Source organism: Plasmodium gallinaceum (genome assembly GCF_900005855.1).
Source record: "Plasmodium gallinaceum strain 8A genome assembly, contig: PGAL8A_v1_62, whole genome shotgun sequence".
In the NCBI taxonomy this organism is placed as follows: domain Eukaryota; phylum Apicomplexa; class Aconoidasida; order Haemosporida; family Plasmodiidae; genus Plasmodium; species Plasmodium gallinaceum.
In genome coordinates, this window is record NW_021628221.1 from 552,881 (window position 1) to 580,830 (window position 27,950).

Sequence of the window (27,950 nt, forward strand, 5' to 3'; positions counted from 1 at the left end):
AATAAAAAAATCTAAGTTTTAGGAAAAGAACAAAAAAATTCAAACCTTTTATGGAAGAGATAATTTATAAGTTAGTGTTATGTTTTTTTTAATTTAAAAGAAAAAATTAAACAAGAAAAAAAATCTTAAAGAAAAAATAAAATATAAATTTATTTTTTTTATAATATTATATCTCCTCATAAATATTTTTTAAGAAATCGTACTTACAACTGAATGTGGTTTTTATTAATATATAAATTAAAACATATATAAGTATCTTTCCCCTTTAAAATAAATTATATAAATGTTTTGATATATTACTTTTAAATTCAATGGAAATATATTATCATCTTACTTTTATTAAGTCTAAAGATCAATTTCTCAAATTTTATTTCTCATTGATTACTTTTTTTAATTAAAAATGTACTGTCTTTTTTTTTTTTTTTTTGTTTTAGCGGAAAGACGCAATATATTTATTATAGCTAACTTTAAACTGAACTATTTATTTAAATATAAAAAAGTGATATAATTTTTTTTTTTTTTTTTATCGACATACTTAGCTAGAAAAAAAAAAAAAAAATATATTAGCTGCCATATTTTGGTTGTAAACCTTATCAGAATACTATTTTGCGAAAGTCATTTAGCTAGAAAAAAAAAAATATTAAAACTTTTTATTCTTCAGTAAAATTCTGTTTTAACAACTTTATTTTTTTTATTCATAAAAATAATTATTTAACTAATTATATTTGTTATTTTGTAATCTTTCAAGACAATATTAATTTGTTCAACCTTTCACATAAAATTTTCTTTAAATTTTTTTTAAAAAAAAAGTAATTTTATTTTTTATATATTTTAATTTTTATAACTATTTGTTTATCTATTATTTCAGGAAAAATGAAAGTTTCTTTAAGTTATTTAGCTACTATATGCATGATATTTTTCTTTGCTATATTTGTTAGTGTTTCATCAGGAAGAAACAATACAAATTTTAATGAAACAGAAAATGCAGCCAAAGCAATTAGAAAACTATTAAATGGTGAAATAGATTCTATCAAATTAGAAAATGGAGATGAACTAAAAATAGAAACTACTGATGAAAACTATGAAAATTATGAAAGAAATAATAATTACTCATTTATAAGTAATTATTCAGAAGAAAATGACAAAAAGGATTTATTAAGAAAAAAAGAACAAAGTAAAAAAATAGAAAATAGTGTAATTGAAGATAAAGAAGATTTTTTTATTTTAGACAGTGAAAATATTAAAAATATAGCAAAGTTTTTTGTTTTGGAAAATAAATTCGATGAATCTGAAATTGAATTATTTGAGCAAAGTCTTAAAAATATTATAAAATCATTAAATAATTAAATATTTTTAAACAATTGGTAAATGTTATTTATTATATCTATCTGCACATTATATTTTAATACTGAAAAACAAGAGTTAAAAAATAATGAACAATAATTAACAGTTAAAATTATTTTTTTTTTTATTTGTTTCATTTTTTCTATCCTTAGATTTTTAGAATAAAACTTGTATTTTAAAGAAAAAATAAAAAAGTATGTTCACATAAATTTTTTTATTAATATTATTTTTTTTTTTTAAATAACTAAAAGTAACATATTCACTAATGTTTTCGTGATCATAAAAACACCCAACAAAAATAATGAATGAATAAAATAAAAAGAATACACATAAATAAAAAGAAATATATTATAAATGCTACACTAAAAATATATACACAAAGAAAAATGTTAAAAAAGAAAAAAACCAAAACATTATTTCTTTTTAATTTAAATGTTAATAACACAGTAACTTATTTCATTACTTTTTTTTAAATTTCCTAATAAAAAGCAACATATTAACTTAAAACACTTTAACTACCTGCCTTATAAAAAATTATTTTATGATCCTATGATTCATTGAACATGTGTGACACGTATCAGCGAACAGTATCCTTTAATTGTTCAAAATAAATAAAAATATTATATCTTTTATGTAGACTAATATAAAAAAAAATGAATATTTTTCATAATTTTATTATAAAATTGTTAAATGAAATTTTATAATATATAAAAGTATATATAAAATAAAAATAATTTCTATTACTATGCAAAAAAACATATAATTGATTTGAAGGAAAATTCTGCTATACTACAAAATGATACATTTTTTTTTGAAATTTCCCTTTTTTTTTTAAGAATTAAATTTAAAAAATAATAAAAATATTACATAAAAGATAGTTACAAAATTTTTTTCTCTAATTACAAAGTTTATTGGTCATTTTTTAGAATAGACAATTATTCTCAATAATAAATTATTTTTATTTCTTAGATTAACACTATTAAATTCTAAAATTTATTAAATAGGTATTTTTTTAGTATTTTATAATATAAATGTTTATTTATTTTTATAAAATGAATAAGTACACTTTTATATAAATATTCTTAAGTAAACATTATTAATGTAAACATTTATTCATACATTTTTAATATTTAACTTCTAATTTTATAACATACAATAACACTATCCTTAATAAATTAACGTCTAATTATTATAGTATATTTTTTTTTTGAAATATAAAAATTTCCAAATCTTAAACAACAGAACCTTTTATCTTCAATGTCCCTTTTTTAAATTCACCTATTAAATGTGAATATATTAATATCTTCAAAAAATATTTAGCAAAATGTTAGATTTTATAAATTTATTACTTTAAAAGTATTTTCTATGTAATAAAAATTTAATACAAAACCTGTGCCATGATTAAATAATAATGAGATTTTTAATGGTATATTAATAAAAATTTTAATTAATTTTTACTACATACTGAATCATTATATGGTAAGATAATTAGAATATATATTATAAAAATTTATTTTAGTGTATTTTTTTGTTTTTAACAGTGTTATATATATTAGCTTAAGTTTGATAATTTACAAAATTATATTTTTTATTTAATTATATGTCGGAGTTTTTTTACATTAGAAGGTATGCACGTTAAAAATTATCTAAAAAGAATTTGAGTTATATTTTTATTTAATTCTTAGTGAAAATTATTGTAAGTACGTAGTCAACATTAGTTATATAAGTTTTATTTTGAAAAATTGCATGATTTGTAATATCATAAAATTTTGAATTATTTTTTTTTATATTTACAAAGGGAAAATATAATTAGCTCAATTTTTTTAGAGAATAAATTTTATAAGACATCAATATTTCTATTTCATATTATTTCTTATATTCATTAACTTTATTTTTTTTCTAAATAAAAACTTTTTAAGGCTTAAAACTTTTTCCTATTATTAGAATATTAAATTTTTACTTTTTTTTACGAAGTAAACATTCTTTAGTTCTTTATGTTTATTTAAAATAATCAAATATAAGTTACTACATAAATGTTTAAGTAAATATAAATCATTTAAATGATTATTTTCAAAATAATTTTTATTTTTAATTAATGCTTAGTATTTATTTAATTTTTTTATAAATTAGATGTATTATTTTTAAGGTTGAAATACATTAAGTAAAATTATATCAAATTTATCATTACCAGAATAATTTTTTCTATAAACAAAAGTAACCTAAGTATAAATTTATGCCATCTTCTATAATTTTAGTAGTTTTCTTCAATTATTAAAATATTAACTACACATTCTTTATTTCATGATAATTAAATAATATAAAGTATTAATATGTCTTTTTTATATTTTTAATGAACAATTTTAAGAGCTTTCATTTCTTTTCTTTATTTATCTATGCTATATTTTGTTCTTTTAAATATTTTTTTTAAGTAATTATATTTTTGAGTAATCAAATGGATTAATATTAAATGTTTGGAAACTTAGCAAATTTTAAAATTTTTTATTTGTTTTATTAACTATTCTAACATATAATTAGTTAAAACAAAAAATGTTTTAAAATAATTATATTACATCTATATAATATTTTAAATCACATATTTTTATTATTTTTTCATTTGTAAAACTTTAAATCTATTGATCCTTCATTTTTTTTCTTTTCTTTCAATTATTCTATTTCCTTCATATTCATTTTTCTTGTTTAATATTTGTTTATAATTTTATTTTTTCATCATTTAATTGTTTTCTCTCTTTATTAATAAAAATGGTTATAATTGTTCTTCAATTTTTTATATACATTTTAATTATTTCATTTTTTTATACATAACCTTTAATTTAAAAAATCCCAAAGACTAAAATTAGTGTTTTTCAAAATTAATATCCAAAAAAATATAATAATATATTACACATATAATAAAAATAGGAAAATGAAAACGAAACTTATGTAATATTTCAATTTATAAAATATATTATTATTTCTATCATAACAGGAAAATTATAAAATAGTTCACTAACTCATCAATGGACAAGTTATTAAACATAATATGCATTGTCTCATCTTGTATTTTTAGCATATTACAAATAGAAATAGTTTTATTGTCTTTTTTTGTGGAATTTTATCAATTGGAATTCTTCAAATATAAAAAACTATTTTTTTTATATTTCTGAAATTATATCCACTTTTATAGATACTACCATTAAATAGTTTTAAATAATTCATAATAACATAAATAGTTCCTATAATAGTTATAGCTATAAAATAAAAGTTATATAATCTTAAATTTCCTATAAAAAAATACAAAATATTAAATATAACCAATAAATCAATAAAAAAAAAATTGTGATTGTCACTTTTGCTATCTTTATATAAATGTTAATATATATCTTAATTATATAAAATTTTTCAATATTCTGAAACACATAAACATGATTTTATAAATTATATATCTCCTTTTTATATTATTTGTTACATTCACCTTTTATATTAAAGTTTAAGTGTTTAATATAAAAATAAAATGGAAAAAAATGAACATAAATAAGATTTAATTTTTAAAGGAATATAAAATAAACTATGGTGGAAGTTCAGGCACCCTTTGGTTTTTATAAAATTATTTATTAATGATTTATGTTGCCCTTCAAGAACTACAGAAAGATTAAATTATAATTAATAATCTTTCTATTTCATAAAGATTTTTAAATGTTATAGAGGAATTAAGAAAACTAAATAAATTTCATATTTAGAAAAAAAAAAAAAAATAAGAAATTATAATGCAATATATTAATAAATAATCAAAAAAAGGTTTATATGCAACCAACCTAACTTTTAATGATTGGAATAATAAACTATATTGAATTATTTTTTAGTTAGTCCTTCAATACATTAAAAACATTTATATCATTAAATAAATAAAATGATAATTAGCAAAATAGGAATATGTGTAACATACGTATCTCTACAACAGAAATTAAGATAAATTGAATGCAAAAAAATGAAATTCAAGAATATTACAGAAATTCATGAAGGAATATATTATTTATTCACTTTTATTTTTGTGTTTAAATATTTACAAATATACACAATTATATGACTTTAAAGGTTTATAAAATATGTAAAAAAGGTTCATAGTAATTGTGATAATTTAATAAGATAATTTTTGCTTGATATAAATTATGCTCAATATTGAATTTATGTAAAGAAATAAAATATATTTTATATGCATTTGTGAAATTTTTTTATGGAAAAATAACGTATAATTATGAATAATTGTATTTCAGAATAAAAATTACTTTACTAAGAGTTGGAACATAAGAAGGAATATAAAAAAAAAATCACTAAAAAATACATCATGATTAGTTTAATAAGTGTAAAAATTAAAATAAAAGGGAGAATAGTATTTGTTGTGCTTTATAATGTATATTGAGAGAATTTCATTTAAAATGATAAAAAAAAAACAATCATTTTGACACTGTTTTTCGTTGTCCATAAAACTTTATCGTTAGAAATAGAAATTAAAAGGAAATTTTCATTTAAAAAAAACAATACATGGAAGTTTTTTTATAGATAATTTGCATTTTTTAACCAACATAGATAATTTTTGCTAATTTAAAATATATTCAAATTATTAAAAAGATAAAAGAATATGTTAAAAGTTTTTAAAAAAAATGAAAAATAGTCTTTGATATGATTGTGATCTTTTCTTTTAATTTTTATATCATTGTGTACATAAAAAATAATATATTATTGATATTCTTATGATTTTTTTAGGATTGCTAAACATAAGTATTTTAGACAGTTTTCCTCTTCATGATAATTGATAAACATTCTATTTATTCTTTACAATTTATATTACATATATAAATCATTTAGTATATTTAAACGTATCATCCCTAGAAGCAATATACATTTATAAAACCAAAAAATACTTTTATTTCTAATAATATTATAAAATTTCATTTATAAAAAAAAAATTACTTTAAAACAATATCTCCAATTTTATATGGAATTAGTATTATTATGTAAAAATTCTGTAATTATTGAAGAATTATTTTCCTGTAATGAATGTTAAAAATTATACTAATGGAAGAATTATTTTTTTCCTTTATTAACACTTTTAAATGTTTGATTTTATGGAAATTTAAAAACGTTGAAATTTATATGGTAGAATTTTTGCAGCAAAAGTATATATTTTTTCATTTTTAAATTTTATTGAAATATTCTTAAAGTCAAAAAATATACATAAAGAAAAACTAAGTTTTTTTTTGAAAATTTTCAATAAAACATTTTTTAAATATAATTAATTATTGTATGTACATATAAATTTACATATAAAATAATTAAAAATGGCTTTAAAACTACAATATGTAACTGATTATAGATATAAGTGTTAAAAATATCACAATAGTAATATGAAAATATGTATATATTTGCCTTAATTATTTAAAAAAAAATGCAGTTTTCATTTACAAATATTAAAGCATCTTAATATATTTATGTAAATGCCTTATTCAATAATCTGTCTTTAAATATATTTTGAGTGAAAACAATGTTAACATTTGGCAAAGGTTCTAATATGATATCTAAAAGAATATATATTTTTACATGTTTTATACAATAAAATAAGAAATTAAGTTTTTATTTTTTTATGATATATATTTACTAAAATACTAAGATTTATTTTAAATATATTATATGTTCTTCCTCTTGACAATTTTTCTTTGAAAATTATTTTAAAAATTTTTTTTTTCTAATACATTTACTTTTTAGAGAATGTGTTTTATTAAGTTCAAATGTACATCATCATTTTATTAGATTTGCTTTTTCGATACAAGCTTCATTGGGGTAATTTTGATTTCATCTTTTCAATTATTAAAGCTTTATGTTTCATATTATTCATTTTATACCTTTTTTTCATTTTTAGGATTATAAGTTTATAAATTCTTATAAATTTCATTTTTATTTAAATAAATTTATATTCATTTTATGAAATGATGAAATTTTTTTTACACTAGTTCTTTATTATTAAAATGATTTATAAAAACAGAAAAGAAAAATAAACGAAATATAAAAAAAAAAACTAATGTTTTTCGTGAATAAAAATAAAGTATTAAGATACACAATACTGTTTTTCGTTAGTGAAACAAAAAGTTAATAATTAAAATTACCACACATGATAAACATCAAAATCTTTTTATTTCAAGAACTATTTTATATTTTTTTTGGAAAATTGTAATATAAAAAATAAGGCATTATTTGATATTATTTTAATATAGATATAAAGATTCACAAAATTTTTAGACAATATGGGTAAAATCATAATTTGTTTCATTAAATGTGCATAATTTCAAATGAAATAAAAAAAATAGAGATAATATTCAATGATTTCATTAAATAAAATATGAAGTTAATTTGATCTAATTTCATTATTTCCTATTAAATGATAAATTTACATCATGAAGGGAAAAAATAAAATTACTCTAAGGCTTCATTTTTTTCTTTTTTTTTAAATGGAAGATAATTTTTAATGAAAATAATAAGCAATATTACAAGTTAATATTGATATATATATTACATTAAAAATGAAAAATATATATTTATTTGATATTCTTAATTTAATTAGAAAAACTATTCTGTTTATTTATTTTTAATTTTTTTGATTTTTTACAACACAATTTCAATAATAGAAAACAATATAAATCTTTTAAGAAGGGAAAGAAGAAAGACTATATTGATATAAAAGATTCATTCTAAATATATGGTTTTTGGTATACTTTAATATTTCATTCCTTTCAAAATATGAGTTTTGCAAAATAAATTAAAAGACAAAAAATTTATAAAAAGTTGTAATTAAAACAAAAAAAACTCATAAGGGAACTACAATTCAATAAATCAAATTATAAGTAATATTATATAATTTTATAAAATAAAAATTTAATCTTAAAACAAAATAAAATATCTATTATATTAAAAATAAAAATTAAAACAATAATATTATTAATATAACAATAATTCATACTATTTTATTACGTACATATTTTACTATTTAATAAATTAAATATAAAATATTGAATAAATTTTGTTTATTTATATATTCTATTATTTATTAACATATTTAATATATATAATTTGAATAAATGACATATTTGTTTCATAAATAATTATTTTTTTTTTTATACAGCTTCAAAAAATTTTGATTATCTATTTATTTATTAAAATATTTCTTCAATAATATAATTCATTATAAATTTTATTTTAAGGAAAATTTAATTTAAAATTTAAAAATTTCATTTGTTCACATTAAAATAAAATTTAAATAAAATTCTTGCTTTATAAGTTAATTAAATATAATATATATTTAATTGTTGATATATAAAAAATTTAATTTATAGCTAAATAATAAATATATAAATTATTTATACTAAATATATTACTTTATTTATTATATATGTTATTTATTTAATTACACATATTAATATATTATATTATTATTTTTTTCATGTTGCTTTATTTACTTACTAATATTAATTCTTTTTATTGATTAGTATTATATAAATTATTAACAATAACATTTGTATTCACAAATTAACTATTTGTATTAATTATTTTATCAATTTAATTATTAACTTTCTTCATTAATAATACTATTTTTTTTAATTATTAATAACAATTTATATAATATACTATTGTTTATTAATAATAAATACTTATGTTAAGATTTAATTAAAATATTAATCTCCAAATATTATTTATTTAATATTAAAATGTTATTAATATTATATATTTTTAATTTCTATATTATTTAAAATTGTTTATATTACTTTTATTTTAATTATTTATTTATTAAACGTTAATTAATTAATTAATTATTTAAACGTTAATTATTTTATTTATTTAAATATTAATTAATTATATATTTATATATTAAACGTTAATTAATTAATTAATTATTTATTTATTTAAATATTAATTATTTATTTATTTATTTAAATATTAATTGTTTTATTTATTTATTTAAACATTAATTAATTAATTATTTATTTATTTAAATATTAATTATTTATTTATTTATTTAAACATTAATTAATTAATTATTTATTTATTTAAATATTAATTATTTTATTTATTTATTTAAATATTAATTATTTTATTTATTTATTTAAATATTAATTAATTAATTATTTATTTAAATATTAATTATTTTATTTATTTATTTGAATATTAATTAATTATTTATTTATTTAAATATTAATTATTTTTATTTATTTATTTAAATAATAATTATTTATTTATTTATTTAATCTTTTAATAAATTATATGAACATAAACATTATAAATTCTTTAGAATTGAATAATATATTTTTATATTCACTTTAAAAATAAGATTATTTGTTTATTTTTAATAATTTTAATTATTTTAAATAAGATAATATTTTGTATATTTAATTAAAATAATTATTTCATCAAAAACTATTTCTTATTATATATATTTTAGTTATTTTTATTTAAATAATAAATTAAGTTAAATATATATAATATGTAACATTGTGATAGTTTTAGTTATTTATGTATATTTATTTTTTATATACTAATAAATGCGTTTTATAATGTATATTTTTTATTTTATTTTATTTTATTTATATACCTAATCTAATTGATTTATTTATTTAATTTATTTAGTTTATTTAATTTTTTTAATTAATTAATTTATTTATTTATTTAATTTATTTATTTATTTAATTTATTTAATTTTTTTAATTAATTTATTTAATTTATTTATTTATTTAATTTAATTAATTAATTAATTTATTTATTTATTTAGTTTATTTAATTTATTTAATTTATTTATTTATTTAATTTATTTAATTAATTAATTTATTTATTTATCTGTTTACTTATTTATTTATTTATTTATTTAATTTTATTTAGTTTTACTTACATTAATTTAAGTTATTTAATTAATGTTATTTATTTAAATATGTTTTAAATTGATATAATAAGTTTAATTTTTATTAAAAGTATTATATAATATTTAATTTGAAATATATTATTGTTAATTTTATTTATAATCAAATAATACATTAAAATACTTTCTTGAATTATTTTTATTTAATTTATTGTTAATATTTTATTTTATTATTTATTTTTTTAAATATATATAATTTAATTCAAATATATATATATTTTTATTTAATTTAATTTAATTTATATTTTTTACTTAAATTAATAATTTATTAGGAAAATAATTTATATATATATTAATTAAAATATTAAAATTAAATGTTCATTTATTTATTTTTATTTTATTTTTTTTTATTTATAAATTAAATTTTATATGTTTTAATTATCTATTTTTATTTTATTTAAATTATATTTTCCATATTTTTTCAATTTAATAATTTAACTTATTTTCATTATTTTTTTTTTCAAAAATAGCTATATAAATTAATTTAATAAATGAGCTTTATTTATTTACTTTAATTTTATATTTTAAAAAAATTTATAATATAATTTAATATATACATTTATATATATTAATTTAAAATAAGAATATTATTTTTTTTATATCTCTATATTTTATGGTTACCTGAATTTAATATTAATCAGTTTTAATTATTCTTTTATTTTTTCTTTAAGTTTTTTAAAATTATTTTTATGTTTTATTTTTATATAATTTTAAAATAATATAATTATTTAAATTTTTTGATTATTTTAATGATTCAATTTAATATACTATAAATTTTAATTTATGTTATTATTTTTTAATTTTATTTTAAATTAATAAAAATCATATATTATTATTTTTAAGTATATATAAATATATTTATGTATATATTAAAATATTCTTTTCTATAAATTGTTATTTCTATTTTTATTTTAATTAATTCTTTTGTTAATTTATATGTACTATTTAAGATAAAAATGAAAAATTGAATTATGTTATTTTAATTAAAATATATTGTTATCCAAAATGTAAATTTATAATTATTATGGAAAACATAATTTTTAAATATTTGTCCTATTAATTTATAATTTTTTATGGAATATAAAATTCTAAACATCTATTGTATAATAATATATTAGATGTTAGAGATGAAACACAAAAATTAATGAGGAAATTTTATTCTTACATACATATTGTTTTTGTTCTTAAGTGATCTAATATAAAACATGATTACAAAATGATAATTTTATTGTAGAAAATTAACATAAAATTTTTAATTTTTTTTTATTACATTCAATTGAAGTTGTAAATTTTAAAAATTTATTGTATATTTAATTTTAAAACAAAAAATTACATGTAATATATAGCTTAATGATTTACTACAAATTAAATTTTTTTCTTATGTTTATTGTTTTTAAAGAACGTTTTTGTATAATAATTTTTATGAGTATTTTTATATAAATGATATAACAATTTATTTTAAGATATAATATTATAAATGAAATAGATATTTTTGAGAAAATTCCTTTCCCATTTTATAGTTTAAGAAATATTACTGTATTCATCTTTATATAAGAAATATGTTTACATTATTTTAAAGGAAAAAATTAAGTCAACATAAATAACATATGAACTATTTTAAAAGCTAAGATATTAAAAAATTAGTCTGCTTTTATTTCTTTTATCTTAAAAATTTTTATGCAAAATTATAAGTCAATGTTATTTTTACTTTTGTTTGTCTAATTCTCCAATATTTAATGCTCCATTAATTCTATTTTTTTCAAATTTTTATGAATTTTACATAAAGTTTCTTACTTTCATAGCTCATATACAACCAATTTTTTTTTATTTTATTCAACAGAATTAATAAAAGATGTATCATTTTGAGTAAAAATTATTTTAAATTATTTAATTTTAGGTTTTCACAACTATAAGTTCTAATATTCCTCTAAAAACTTGATCTTTTCTTGGATTACTTAAAAAAAATGTGTCTATTATGAAATTATTACTACAGAAAATATTTATTTTGCATATATTACGATACTTTATGTGCATTCATGATGTAAAGCATGGACAAAACATAATACTCTACGTAAATAAATATGATATTTTTAAAAAATTTAAGTGATTGAACCATAAAGCAAAAAAAAGACTTTCTGCGCAAATATTATTTAAAATTGATATACTTATGAAAATAATTATTTTCAATGTCCCTTTTTTCTTATAAAATAAAGATAAATTGTTGAATAATTCAATAAATTAATAAAATTTCATATTTTAATTTATACATTATTTTTGTGATTATACCTTAGCTTAATTATCATATATTTATCAACATTATTAAAATTTGAGATTAATAATATCAATTGCGAATCTTTTATATTTTTTATAAATTACACATGTAATGATCTGACTTTCTTTTTATATTTAACACATTATTATTAAAAATGTTTTGTAATATATATTTTTTCATATTATAGAAATAAAATTGAAGTTAAACTAGAAATTTTAAAAAAGTGTATAATATTTCATTTCTTTTTTTTTTTTTTTGCTAAATATATATTAGTACAATAGTACCTGTATATTCTTAAATTGAGAGCCTTTTATAATAATTTAATATAAAATTTTTTTAAAGGACTTATTAAAAAAAATATAGTGTGTTTAATCATAGAATGAATATTTATGTCAAATAGCCTCAAATGAAACATAATTGAGCAATTATAAAAAGTTTTTTATGAAGAATTGCTTTTTGAGAACATGATTATAGAATAAATATTTACTCACAACTCTTACGAGGTTTTACTTTTTTTGGATTATTTATGATAATATCAAATATAATATTCTAATTCATATAAATTATTTGATTAAAACATTTTGAATTATAGTTTCAGCAGAAAAATTAAAAATACAGATTTGTTGAATCCTTTTTTCTTTATTTAAATACACCTGTAATATCCTAACTTTTTTTAATATATAGGCACGATTTTTACTTTAAGATTTTTATTTTTTTTGCACCCATTTTCTTTTATTTTATATAAATTAAAGAAATAATTAGAAAAATTTATATTTATAACAATAAAAACATTTACGAAAAATAGATATATTTTTAGATGATGTCTTACTAAGAAAAATAAAATTCCGTAGATTTTGTAGCATAAACCAAGTCTACATAAAAATATCTTAAGGATGATTCTTAGTTGAAACTTTTTTTTAAAAGTAGAAAAAAAGGAAAATATTAGCAAAAAAAACTTACGTTCTTTGATTCTTTTATTAATTTAAAAACTATTCTTTAAAAATTTACAGACACTAATTAAGAACCATAATCTTATAGTTTCCTTAATTGTACGTATGTAAAACTTAAAAGAAAATTATGGTCGATGATTATCATATGGGTATATCAAAGAAATGCCTTAAAAAATGCCCAATCCACATTTTATTTAATAAAGTGCACTAATGATAATAGATATAAATTATAAAATAAAAAATATGACAAAAATATCCTTTTAAAAAAAGGATTTTTTATTGAAAAATACACTTTGCATTTTTCTTAAAATATATGTTTTTCATCTGTCTATTTTTTTTTAATTTTTTTGAGATAATCTACCTATTTACTAGTAATTAAAAAAATTATTTTGAATAAAGAATATAAATGTTTAATTTAAAAAGAATTTTAAACTCTATTTTATTATTTTTTAAAGATAGAATAAATTTTTCTTTTATTTTCATATATTGTTGGAAAAAAATAAACGTTTCTTTTTATTTATGGGTATATATTTTTTGTTTGTAGAGAATAAAATTAACAATATAATTTCATGGTATATTGTTAATATATACATGAAATCCAATATAAAAAATTAAAATTTTTTATTTTTTTTAAAAAAATCACGAAAATGGTAGTATTCTAAACCCTTATGTTAATTAAATTAATTCTTTTTTTATCATATAGTGTATTATGTATAAAATAAAAAAAGTTATTTTTAAGGTATTTTTCCTTTTTTAAAAAAATCAAAAAAAATTGTAGGGTGTAAAACGCAAATATATTATTTTTATAGTTTTTTCTTTAATTTAAAAGCATCCACACCATTCAAATAATAATAGGGCTTTCTTTTTACTCGAATGAATCCATTTTTTTCGTAAAAACCTATGAAAAATATTGCTTAAAGGTGTAAATAAAATAGTTTTAAAAATAAAAAAAAAATTATTACGTAATGTTGGGTTATTTGTAGCCTCAGCTTCGAGGTGAACCTAAAATGAAAAGTAGAACAAAATAGTTATTTTTAAACATTAAAAATATTATATAAAAAGTTTTCTTAAAACGAATAATAAAATTACTTCATTTACTCCATACAAACTTTGCATTAGTTTAATATTTTCATTTAGTAAATATGAACCTAAAAATGCCAAAATTTTATAGTTTAATGAAAAGTTTAATATCACATATTAAAAAATAAAAATATAAACCTAGACCACATCCTTTGATAGATTTGTGAACAGCAATCATACCTATGAATTTAAAATTTGTAATAAAAAAGCAGAAATAATTAAAATATTCAAATTTTGTGTAATTCCAAGAAAAAAAAAAAGTTAAAATTAAGCATTTAATAAGCAAGTATTATATACTATAAAAAAGAGAATCTTTGAAATAAAAAATATATGTATATTTTTTACATATATATCCGAAGCTAATTGGTTCATCATCATTTTTATATTTTGAAGAAATTTTACTTATTACTGTACCAACACATTTTTCATCATATAAAGACTAGAAATAAGAAAGGGGAAAATAAGATTATAATTTCTATGAAATTGAAAAATATTAATAATTTTTAAAAAAAAGTTGCATACCATTAATGCAATTTCACTATAATTTTTTAAAATAGTTTTAAGTAAAAAAATGCTATATGGCTCGGACAATTCTTCGCTTAACAATTCATAAACACTATTTAGATATTTTTTCGGAAATTCTTTAAATTGATAAACTTCAATTTTTTTTTTATTAAAAATCACTGTTTGATAAATAGTACTTTTTTTTATAGTATTATTAAATTGCTCATGTGTATTTTCTTTTGATTGATCATAAGTATTTTCTAATACAATATCAGTTCTGTTTAAAAAAAAAGAACTTCCACAATTTTCAATTTTTTCATTTACTGATTCATCTACTGATGTAATTTCTCTATTCATTTTTTAATTTTTCTTAACTTTGAAGGGAAGCAAAAAATACATGAAGGAATAAAAATATTTCATATGTATTTTTTTAATAAAACAATTACTTTATGTTTTTTTTTTAATTTTTAATAATAAAAAATGCATCTCACATAAAAAAAATAAACATAAATTATAATGAAAAAGTTTAACTATATTTGTTTTATTTTGATTTTATGAACTATTATAAATTTAAAAAAAGTAACTTAAAACAAATAAAGTATAAAAAAAATTTTAAAATAAAAAAATTTTTAATTAAAAAATGTGACATAATGCAATTATTTATATATATTTTAACAAAAAATAAAAGGAGTTAAAAATATGAATATTTTTTTTAATGTGTCAATTATCTTTTTTCAGATTTTTTTTAAAAAAAAAAAAAAAAATATACCACAAAATTTCTAATTTTTATATATTTATGGTACAAATAAAACCTCCTTCATTTATAGAAATGAAATTATGTTTATTATATTTCTGTTTAATATAAAAAAGAGGTAAAATTGATTGAACATTTAGTCCTATAAATAAATCCTTTTTTGGATAGGATTTCAAAGGATTAAAATGATTTACATATTTTCTATTAGTTGCTTTAGTTTCTTTAATTTTTTTTTTATAATAATTATAATATTCATCATCATATAAGTTACATGAGTATATATAAGGAATTCTAGATAAATTTGCATAACTGTGTAATTGATTGTTTTTTGAATAATCAGAGTTTCCATCTAAATTTATGATTCTGTTTGCGGTGCTCATAATATCATATATATAAACAGAATTCGTGTAGGTATCCAGGGAAACAATGTACTGCTCATTGTCTATAACATAAAAATCATTGAGATATTTTTTAAGATTATTATTATCTATAAATCTTTCATATGTAACTAATAGATTACTTTTTGTTTCATCATTATCTTTGTAATTTAAATACCGCATATCATATAAACCTATATGATTGTTAGTTTTTGATAATATGTATTGAAAATTGTTGTTTAATGAATAAATTTTATTTACATATCCTTCATTTAGTCTAAGTTTGGATATTGTATTTAAAAAATTGCATCGTAAATCACATAAATATAAATATTCTGTATTACAACATAAAAAAATATTATTATTTGCTTTTTTTACATTTTCACAACATATTCCTTTCTTTTTATTATCATTGTAATTGTACCTCTGAGAATTTGGTGAATAGTAATTATAGGAGAGATTATACTTACTCGTATTTTTTTCATTTGAATTTATTGAGCTATAATTTCTTGAATTATTTTTACTTAAATTGTTATTTACATAACTTAACTTTCGTGTAGATTGAGCATCATTTATTTTTGGAACTTCATATTTATTTATATTCACATAACCATCATTATTTAAATATTTACTAGAATTTTTTGTTTTATATTCATTTTTTTTTTTCATGTCGTTTTCATAAAACTCACCTATTATTGTTTTTTCATTTTCTTTTTTTACTTTTTCTTTACTTTTTTTAGAATAAAATCTCAGTTTTTTTTGAGAATTATTTTCATATAATGAAAATAAAGGATATTGTTTTCCACTTAAAATATTTTCAATATAAAATGTTATGTCTTCATTCATTGATAATAAATCATGAACTTTTAATTTCTTACTATCCCATATGCAATAAGTAACATCATCTTTTATTGTACTAAAACTGAAACAAGGAAAAGATCCACATATAAAAATTTTATCAATTTTATTATTATGATGATATGAATATTCATCATAAGTATTATTATTACTTGTATAATTATCATTATATGTAGGATCATTATTGTCCATTGAAGGAAATAATTTAAAATAATTTATTTCACTTATGAAGCTATAAATTGCTATTTTGGGATTGCATTGAAAAAATGATTTTATACTTAACAAACATAGTAAGCTTTTTTCATCTTTTGTATTTCCATATGAAGAGTAAGCAACATATTCTCCATTAAATATATTAAAATGAGATAATATTTGAGGAGAAATACAAAGAATTTCACTTTGTTCTTTAGAGTAGCTACATAAATACTTGGTATCAGTGCTATAATAAACATTTTCATGGATTATATCATTTATAGGAGATTTTTTATTTGTTTGGACAAATTTATTCATGTCAATGGCTCCCAAACTAAATGAAAAATTGTTTTCTTTAGTTGTACTAAAAATGAAATCATCATATTGAGGATTACTAAATAAATGAAAAAATGATTCGGAAGGTTTAAAGGTTTTTGAAATTCGTGCTTCATTTGTTGTTGCATCGAAATGTCTAATTGGTAAGTTATCTGAAGGAATTTGTATATCAGTTTCTTGATATATAGTATTATTTGAAATATTATTAAAAGTAGTAAAGTTTTGCTCACGTGTAGTGTTATTATTATTTACTTCTCTTAAATTATTTCCTTCTAAGTCTTCATTATAATTATAATAAAAATAGTAAAAATTAGCCTTATATCTATTAGCTACTATTTTTGATTTTATATTCTCTGTATTGTAGGAATTTAATTTTTGATATGTTCGACCATAAAGTTTAGGAATTAATAAACTTTCTTCTATATTATCACAACTAAAAGATATGTTACTTTTAAAATCTTGAATATATCTGTCGGAATCATTCTTGTTTATTATATTGTAATTTTTAATATTTTCGTTAAATTTATTACTGGAAAAATTATGTTTTCGGTATTTTTTGTTGTTTTCAAATGGTTCATTATTAATATCCTTTAATTCTAATTTACTTTTTCTTTTATTTTCATCTATTAATTTTTTACTTAAATTAAAGCATTTAAAATCATTCAGTGGTACATCTATGCCATCGCTTCTTTTAATACTTAAAAAACAAGGAGATTTTGTGTTGTCTAAACTTTTGTTTTCTTTTTGGAATAGTATATTATTATTTGTTGATAATTCACATAAATCTTCTACTTTAATATATTCACAATAGTTAGAATTAATAAAAATTGATGGTAAGCTTAAAATTGAATCCTCCAAAAAATTATAATTCCTTATACGCTTAATAATATTATATATGTTTCGATTTTCAGATATATTTCTTTTTAAAAAATTTAATTCATTATTGATAAATTGAAAATTTTTTTCCTTATTATTTAGAATAATATTAGTTTTATTTAAAAATACACAATTTATATTATTGTTGTCTTTAATATTCGATTTATTATTATTAGCATTTTTTTTTTTTTTTTTCATTTCTTTTAATCCATGAATTTGATGAAATTTTTTTTTTACATATTTTTTTGGTTCTACGTTACTTTCACGATTTTTTTTTTTTGCATTGTTAATTAATTTATTAAATTCTTCTTTTTTTAATTGTTTTTTTAACTCATTATCAATTAAAAAATATCTATTTTTTTTTTTATCAAAAAAATAACCAGGAATGTCTAATGGATCCTCTATGTTTTCTTCATTCATGTTTATATTTTTATTTTCATTTTTTTTAATATAAAAAAATAAAATAAATGCAGTATTAAATTTATATATTTATTACTAAATTGAAATAAAAAGAAAGTATATATTGTTTTTATTTGTATGAAATAAAATTTTTGCATAATTGACATAAGCTATCATTTTAATATATATAAAAAATGGATAAAACAAACTTTTAAAATAATATATTTTCAAATTAATGCAAAATAAGTTTAAAATTTAATGAATAAATAACGTTAGGTTTTTAAAAATCGTTTTTACTTCTTTCATTATATGAATTAAGACTATTTTATTTTAATAAAATTATGTCATATTTAATTTTAAAAAATTATATCTCAAAAATATTTGTTTAATATTAAAGAAAAATATATATGAAGAGAAGAATTTTACATTTTCTAACATTTTTTTTAATATATTTATTAATATACATAATAAAAAAATTTCCTTAATTTAAAAAAAAAAACAAAAAATACTATATATTATGATAATTATTTCTATCAGAAATTTTATTTTTTTTAAATTATATAATTCATATTTAAAATTTTCATGCTTTGGAGAATATATTTTTATAAAATTATTTTACATTATTAGGATAAAATATATTGTATAACATATGAAATATATAAATTTAATATTTATTATCTTTTTCTTTTTATATTTTAATAAAATCCATTTCTTTTTTAATAGTCATAGTTTTTATTACTTTATACAGTTATTTTAAAGGGTTAAAAGATTATAAGACAAAATTACAGTGATATTTTAGTACTTGTAATTTTTTTTTCCTTTTATTTTTTAATATCTTTTAACTTATTTTTATTTTATATTTTGTAACATAAAAAAAATGAAATGTATTTAAATAAAGTTTAATAGCTTTCCTTACGAACAGCTTTATATATCTAAATGAAAATATAAATTAACAACTAAATATATTTGTAAGAATGCTAAAAGGTAAAATTCTTTATTATGGACATTTAAATACTTCTGAAAGATTAATATATTCAACAGGAATAAAGGTTCATATAATCTATTATTCTAAATAAATTCTGTTGTTTTATCATAAAAAAATATTCAATGAAAAATTATTTTATAATATATTATGTAAGATATATATATGACTCCTAAATTTTACAAAACTAAAGTTTTTTCTTTTTGTAAGCAATACATTATTCTTTTAAATATAGTATACTGACATAATGTAATGTGAATATAAAATTTGAATATATTTTAGAATATTTAATAAAAAAAAATATTTTATTATTTTCAAAAATATGCGAATACTCATACATATATATGAATGAATTTTATTTTCATATTTTTGTTCCCATTTCATTAAGTTTTTATCTTAAAATATTCGCTACATAAATCTTTATTAAAATTTAAAACATGCAAAACATGCACACAATAAAAAAAAAAAAATAAAAAATTAAAAAATAAAATAAATAAAATTTTTGTTATTTATTAGATTCTTTAATTTTCTGTAATTAAAAATGTCCTATGTAAAAAATAATATTCTATCTTACGCTTTTCGTTAAAAAAAGTAAAAAATATATTAATTTGTAACCTTTTTCCCATAAAATTTTAATTATTTTTTTTATATTTTAAATATAATTTTTTTTACATTGATAATTTTACTAATAATTTTATAATGTTTTAGCTAAGGTAATATAACACAATTTAGATATATAACATAAAATATTGTAATTTAGTATGTTGATGATATATTTGTTAGCAATGATTCAATCTGGTCATTTTGTTAGTACTTCAAAATGCATAGGTATTATAATTTATCTTGTTTACACTGGATTAGTACAAGGTTTTTATATAAACACATATTATAAAGTGGGATCTGAAATTTTTCCTAATGATAATAGTATTGAAGAAAAATTTAAAACATATCTACGAAGTAAAAAAAGAGAATTAAAACCATTATTTATAAATGATTCAAATGAGGAAAAAGAAAACAGTTTAAACAATGTCATGGGTGATGATGACAGTGAATTACTTGGGAAATATCCCATATGCGAGGCAAAATATAAATTAGTAGATAAACTAAAAGTAATCAACTTCCTTGAAAAATTAATGGAAAAAAGAAAAAAAATAATATTTAATAAATCATGTCTCACAGAAACATATGAGGTACTATTAGTTACATTAAAAAACACAAATGATTTATTATCAGTATTAGCAACAGTTTATGGATTTATTCCACATTTTTTAATTTTTATCATACTTTTTGGGTTTTTTATAACTTTCAATAAAATTTTACTTTATTTTGTTCTTATAATTCCAACTCAGATGACTTTAAATGATTTAATTTTAAAAAATATTTTCAAAATGCGAAGGCCTAATAATAGTGCATTGAAATCCTATGGCATGCCATCAGGGCATAGTTCATTTTCATATAGTATATTAACATTTACAGTACTTCATTTAATTGAATCACATAAAGATAAATGGAATATAATTGCATCTCTCTTAGCATTAATTACATTATTTCCTATACCTTGGAGTCGTGTATATATAGAAGACCATACAGTATCTCAAGTTATTGTTGGAATCATTTTAGGTGTCATATTGGGTTGTCTTTTTTTTCTTTTTAAAAGGATACTTTTTAAATATAAATATTCGAAGTTTTGATACATAAATAAAGATAATATTAATATTAAAAATGATATATGTCATTTAAAAAATTAAGTTTATTGAATAATTTGCATTTTAAAATAAATATAGAGATAATATTGTATAGCATGGAAGTTCTATATTTTTTTTTTCTTTAAATTCTCTTTTTGTGTATGAATGTTTTTCTATATATTATATGTGCATAATAGAGTTCTGTTTTATTATATTTTTTTTTGTTTAATAAATTCTTTTTATTGCTATATATCATATGTTTTTTTATGTTTCATCTTTATTATATTCTAATGTATGTAGATTATTCCTTTGATTATTTGTTCTTTTTATCATTGTAATTTTTTTTTTTTTGTTTTATACTTTTTTTGTTATTTTTTGTTTAGCTAATTTTTAGAATACATAATTTGATCATAGTTTTTTTTTTAAATATGATTTTTTTATAACTTCCATAATTTATCATCATATTTTAAAAATTAATAATATTTTTATCTAAGAAAAGAGAATCTTTAATTTGTGAACAAAAAAACTTTTTATGTAAGTTACATTATTTATAAAATTTATTAAATTTACTAAAAAAAGACAAAAAATGAGGGAATTAAAATAAAACAAAAAAACGAAAGTATGTTGTTAAAAATAAAGAACAAAGTGCATTAATGTATAAAAAGTAAAAGTGAAAGAATAGAATAAATAATAATATGTATTTAAAAAATATTTAGAAATTTATGCTCTGTAAAAGAATAGTTTCATTTTATTAATTTAATAAATGTGTTAGTAATGGTAAGTTTATAATATTTTATAGTTATAACTGTTCCATTTCTAAATTATAATTTTTCTATATTTTTTGTATAATATATTATCATAAACCCTAGAAATTACAATTTGCAAGACCACCATGGATGTGCACTTAAATCTTTTAAATTTAATTTCTTTCTATAATCTATGTGCAATAATTGCTAAAGAAAAAAAAAAAAAAAAAAAAAAAAAAAAAATATATATATATGGATAAATAAATACAGGAAAATTTTTGATTGAATAAAAATGAACATATAACAGTTTGATTTATAATGATAAAAATTTGTTACCTTTATAATATTTTTTAGCTCATTAGGCCATTTTTTAGTTAGCTCAAATTTATCAAAGTCCATGTCACATTTTACGAAATAAAAGAAATCTTCATCTTGTAATGGGTCTGAACACTTCCATAAGTTTCCATTTGTCCAAATCCAAAAAAAAAAAACTCCAAGCATGAAATTATCAGCACTTGAAACATCAAAATAAAATTGTTTTCTTTTATCTTGATCAGTAATAGACTTTAAATCCTTTAGTGGATTTTTTATTTTCATTGTATCATATTTCCAATATATTTTCCAACATTCAGGTGGCATATATGCTCCTTTTGCTATTGTTGGTTCACAAGATTCAAATAAATTTAAACGATTGACATCTTTGATATGTCTTAAATTATAAGTATAAATAGGTGTACTTTTAGATAAATCACATAAACGCATTTCATAATTATCTGAAATTAATATATTTTCTGGAGTTAAATCAAGATGAGATAATCCAGCATCATGAAGTCTTATCAACAATTTTAAGCATTGATAAAGGATATAACTTTTTTCATTATTACTTATTTTCATATTATATTTTTTTTGTCTCCTATCTATATAATCAAGAATATCTTCACTGAAAAACTCAGAAACTATAACAATATTACCATTAATGTTACATTTAAGTCTTTCAGTTAATATATTATTGAATAAATTCAAATTATTAAACATAGCTTTTGGTGCCATATATTCATTAAAATGTTTACTTTCTGGTTCATATAATACCTTAAATAACTTAGGAGTTATTCCTTGATGATATTCATTTAAAAAAGCTAAAGCTGCTGCTTCCATTACAAAATTTTCCCCATCTGTTACATATTCTCCATCATACTCATTCATTAAATTAAATTGTTTTACCCATATATATATAGGTATTTTTTTAATAAATAATTTTACTTCATTTTTACTATTACCATCTTTTGAGGGAACAGTAGCTTTAAACATTTGTTGAACTCTATTACTTGATTTGGAAAAACCGAGAGTTGGAATAGAAGTAAGATCCCAATCTGAATATTTCACACCATTAAAATAAAAATTATGTGCACTATGTAGCATTTTAATTAATGCTTTTTGAGCTAGTTTCCAATTAAATATACATTTTGACTTGATTTGTTTTTCCATGTTATTTATGTTATTAAATGGCTTATTGATACAATCTTTAAAAGAATTGTAATTACAAACTTCAAATTTTTGTGTACTTAAATCAGAATTTGGGAAAGGATATTTTTTATTATCATATGTGGTGGGATTTTGTTCTTTGGATGAATTATTTTTAAATTTATTCCATATTTTTTTTATTTTTTGTTTAGATATTAATAGCATTTGACTTTTCTGATCTTTTATAACTTCATTTTTTTTAACAGAAAGCAAATAACGTTTTCCTGGAGTGTAATTTGCTTCAAGTTCATTGCACATTATTTTTTTAGTTCCTTCATCATTTTTATGAGTTTGCATTTCTTTACGTGTTCCTATTTTTTCATTTTGTATATAATTAAGATCTCTTGTATCCCTATTTTTTTTATTTTTTTCTTCATTTCTTTCTGATATATAAATTGAATTATTATTCAACTCTGATGATAAATTATAATTCATTTTATTTAATATTTCATTATATGTATTAGATGAATTTTCATATTTTACATTCTTCATAATGTCACTTGGAATTGTATTATGAAAATATTCGTCTAAATATACATTATCCTTACTATTATCTTGAGGAATAACAGTGCTCTCTATGCGCCTTTTTGAGACTAAATCAAAAAAATTTTTTTTTTTTTTTTTACCTAAATTATTCACTGATTCTTCATTCTTATTTTTAGTACTTTCATAAATTTGACTTTTTGTTAATGTTTTATCATTTTTTTTTTTTATACTATCTGTTTTTTTATTAAAATTGAAACTCTTTTTTTTTAAATATATTTCATTGGGAATATCTGATCCTACTTTAAAAGAGTTTCTACTTAAATCATAATTATCTTTTTTTACTTCTTTTTTATTTATTGTATATTCTTCGTCAGAAATATCATTTATAAATTCCTCATTACATTTGTGTGTGTCATTTTCCATATAAATTGACTTATTAGGAAAACATTGTTGGATTGTTTCATTTTTCTTTATTTCAAAATTATCTTCATTAATGACAGGGACATTATTTTCTATTGAATCTAAATCATAGTTACTAGGTGTCCCATTTTTGTTTTCTGATTTTAGAACCATTTCTGACATCTTCCTACTTATATTTTCTGATGATGAATTTTTATCCTGTATATTAATTTCTTTTAAACTTACAGGAGTTTCTGGAACATTTATATAATAATTTTTATCTAATTTTTTTTCAGATGTATTGTAATTCACGAGAAATTTTGATATATCTTTCATTGAATTACATTCTGTAGTGCTATCATTTATATTTTCCATTTCATTAAAAATATCCAGACTTAGCATACTTCTAAAATCTTCTTTTTTTCCATATATTTCATTTATATTGTTTGTATACTCTTCTATTTTACCATTTCCCAATTTCAAAGCATTAGAACTTTCAAAATTAGGATCATTATCTATTTTATGATAATCATAATAACAATTTCCCGTTAAATTTATAGTATTATCTTTTTTACATGATAATTTGCTTGAATTTTTCTTTAAACAATCTTTAGTATTATCGGAAATATTTTTATGATTATTTCGATTGTTGTAACTTTTTTCATCATCATTTACAATAGACATTATATTTTGAGAATTATAATCTAAAAATGTTTCTATCTTCTTTTTTTTATTATCTAATATATATATAGATTTATTATTTTCTTCCACGTTATATGAATAATTATTCGAATAATTATTATAATTTTTTGAATTTGATTTATTTATGTCAGAAATTCTACATTTTGATAAAGAAGATTCTGTGTAATTGCCTAAAAGATTATTTATTTTTTTTTTATTTTCAATATGATTCATAAGTAATTCTTTTTCCTCTATTATAGGATTATTATTTCTTGAAATTGTATTATTTTTTAAATTTTTTAATGAATCGTTATTTTTACTTTCATTAACATAAAAACATTTATCGTTGTTTTTTTTTGAATCAATTTCATTAATATTGTCGTAATATTTTGTGCTAATGGTATTTTTATAGTACATGGTACTATTTGAAAAAAAATCTTTTTCATTTTCTTCGATGTTCTTATCATTACCTTTTTTTGAAGTGTTAGATTTTCTTGATATTTTTTTTTCTTTATTACTCATTTGATTGTTATATTGGAAGTCATTTCTTATAAATGTTTGAGTACTATTAACAATACTACAAAGTTCTATATTATCTTTAATTTTGTCGTTATATAAAGAATTTGAGGAAATTACCTTATTTTTAGATACATTGCATTTATTCGAAAAATTTTCATTCACTTTTTTTTTTTTTTCACTAAGCAAAATTTCACATTTCTCTGTATCTAGATTTATAGTTTTTTCAGATTTCAAGGATAAATAATTATCATCACACGGTAATGTTTCTGATTTTGAATAATCAATTTTTTCTGTTGTTTTAATCATTTCTTATTATTTATATAATGACCCCTTCTTTTATAATTTTTTTCTTATTATGAAACTTTCCTGATATAACAAAATTAATAGATGCAAAAATTATAATTAATTAAGACGGATTTTTATTTTAATTTTCCGATGCCTTCAATTGTAAAGGAAATGCACAAATATATATATATAGGTATAAATTATGCAATTATATTAAAATAGTAAAGGTATTTTTTTTTAAACATTATTCAGAAAAATAATAACTTATAATTTTTTTTAAGAACAAGACAAATATAAAGAAAAAAAATAAAAATAATATTTATTTTTTATAACAATTCAAATAATATCCGTTAAAATAGCATCAATTTATTCCTAACAAAAAAAAAAAAAAGAAAAAGAATAAATATTAATAAAATTAAAAAAAACGAAATAAATATTTTGAAATTTCATTTTAAAAAACTAATGTTAAATAGTAGAAGTTATTAACATATTAAAAACAATATATAAATTTTGATAAAAATTGAAGTAACATAAATTTTAAATATTTAATGAACTTTGTATTTTAAGATAAACAACATCAAAATGAAAAATTTATATTTAAAAAAAAAATTTTAAAAAATGTGCATTAATCTAAATTAGTGGACCAAATAATATAAAAAAAACAAAAAGAAAAAAAAAACTTAAAAATATGAAGAAATAAAAAACAAACTTTTTAATATATTACCTTATAAAAACTATATTTACTTGGAACAATTAATTGAGCTTTGAAAATTAAATTAATTAATTACATTTAATAAAATAAAAAAATAAAAAAAAGAATTATTCACATAAAAGTTAGCGATTACGGTTTTTTGCCATATAAAAATATACACAAAAAAAAAAAAAAAAAGAAAAAAAATAGTAAAATCCTAAAAAAGAAGTTGGTAAAAATCATCATAATTGTTTAAAATAAATGTAATCCTTAAGTTGCATTGTGTTAATAATATATTGTACCTTAATAAATATGTCTCAGAATATTATAAAAAAAAAAAAAAAAAAAAAAACAAAAAAAAATATTAAATAACGTAATAAAATAATACAAGAATTACAAGATTTTGTAAAAATAAAATTTTATATAATTTAAAATATAAATGTATTATATATATTTATTAAAAATTCTCTCAAAATATATGTAATGTAATAAATATAATAATTTAATATGCCATATTTAATATTATAATTTTTCTATGAATGTATTAAACTGGAAAAATTTATATATTCTTATAAATAAGCTTTTATGTAGTAAAATATTTACGATGTAAAAGGAACAGTATAACCTTGTTAAATAAATAAAAAAATTGATATAAACTCTTGTTTGTAATTTCAGTGTATATATTTTTTTTTTTTTTTTTTTTTCATTTTACGGTAAAACTTGTATATATGTTTCATTAATAAAAAAACATTATATGTTTAAATAAAAATAAAAATATATTATCTCAAATATTTTAAAGATTTATGCAGTAAAATAAAAAAAAAAATTTTAAATGTGTGTTAATAATCAATTTAATTTTTTTAATTATGCAGTAGATATACTTAAAAATTAAAAGTCAGAAAATAGAGAATATAAAAAATCAGCAAAATACAGGAAAATATGGACAATAAAAAATATCAAGAAATATTAAAAATGTGAAAAAAAAAAAAAAAAAAGAGAGAAAATTAAATTATGTATTGTGTATGATTCTTGAGTAAACAAAAAAAAAAAAAAAAAA

At 16.9% G+C, this 27,950-nt stretch overlaps 5 protein-coding genes across 5 annotated transcripts, besides 1 other annotated feature; 2 read left to right on the plus strand and 3 right to left on the minus strand.

Moving 5' to 3' along the window:
• Positions 1-873: 873 nt before the first annotated feature.
• Positions 874-1,347, plus strand: PGAL8A_00107800 (conserved Plasmodium protein, unknown function; the record flags this gene model as incomplete). The annotated part of the gene is made up of 1 exon (XM_028673521.1): positions 874-1,347. The coding sequence occupies one exon, from the start codon at positions 874-876 to the stop codon at positions 1,345-1,347; it is 474 nt and encodes a 157-aa protein (XP_028526195.1).
• Positions 1,348-9,259: 7,912 nt separating this feature from the next.
• Positions 9,260-9,577: a sequence feature.
• Positions 9,578-14,325: 4,748 nt separating this feature from the next.
• PGAL8A_00107900 (acetyltransferase, putative) lies at positions 14,326-15,463 on the minus strand (the record flags this gene model as incomplete). The annotated part of the gene is made up of 6 exons (XM_028673533.1): positions 14,326-14,420; positions 14,485-14,524; positions 14,612-14,670; positions 14,747-14,782; positions 14,948-15,041; positions 15,125-15,463. 6 exons carry the CDS (start codon positions 15,461-15,463, stop codon positions 14,326-14,328), a joined length of 663 nt encoding a protein of 220 aa, XP_028526196.1.
• A 429-nt stretch (positions 15,464-15,892) lies between these two features.
• PGAL8A_00108000 (conserved Plasmodium protein, unknown function) lies at positions 15,893-18,919 on the minus strand (the record flags this gene model as incomplete). Its single annotated transcript, XM_028673544.1, has 1 exon — positions 15,893-18,919. One exon carries the CDS (start codon positions 18,917-18,919, stop codon positions 15,893-15,895), a length of 3,027 nt encoding a protein of 1,008 aa, XP_028526197.1.
• Positions 18,920-20,665: 1,746 nt separating this feature from the next.
• On the plus strand, positions 20,666-21,571 carry PGAL8A_00108100 (PAP2-like protein, putative; the record flags this gene model as incomplete). The annotated part of the gene is made up of 1 exon (XM_028673555.1): positions 20,666-21,571. The coding sequence occupies one exon, from the start codon at positions 20,666-20,668 to the stop codon at positions 21,569-21,571; it is 906 nt and encodes a 301-aa protein (XP_028526198.1).
• Positions 21,572-22,437: 866 nt separating this feature from the next.
• On the minus strand, positions 22,438-26,223 carry PGAL8A_00108200 (serine/threonine protein kinase, FIKK family; the record flags this gene model as incomplete). The annotated part of the gene is made up of 2 exons (XM_028673566.1): positions 22,438-22,518; positions 22,648-26,223. 2 exons carry the CDS (start codon positions 26,221-26,223, stop codon positions 22,438-22,440), a joined length of 3,657 nt encoding a protein of 1,218 aa, XP_028526199.1.
• Between the last annotated feature and the right edge of the window lie 1,727 nt (positions 26,224-27,950).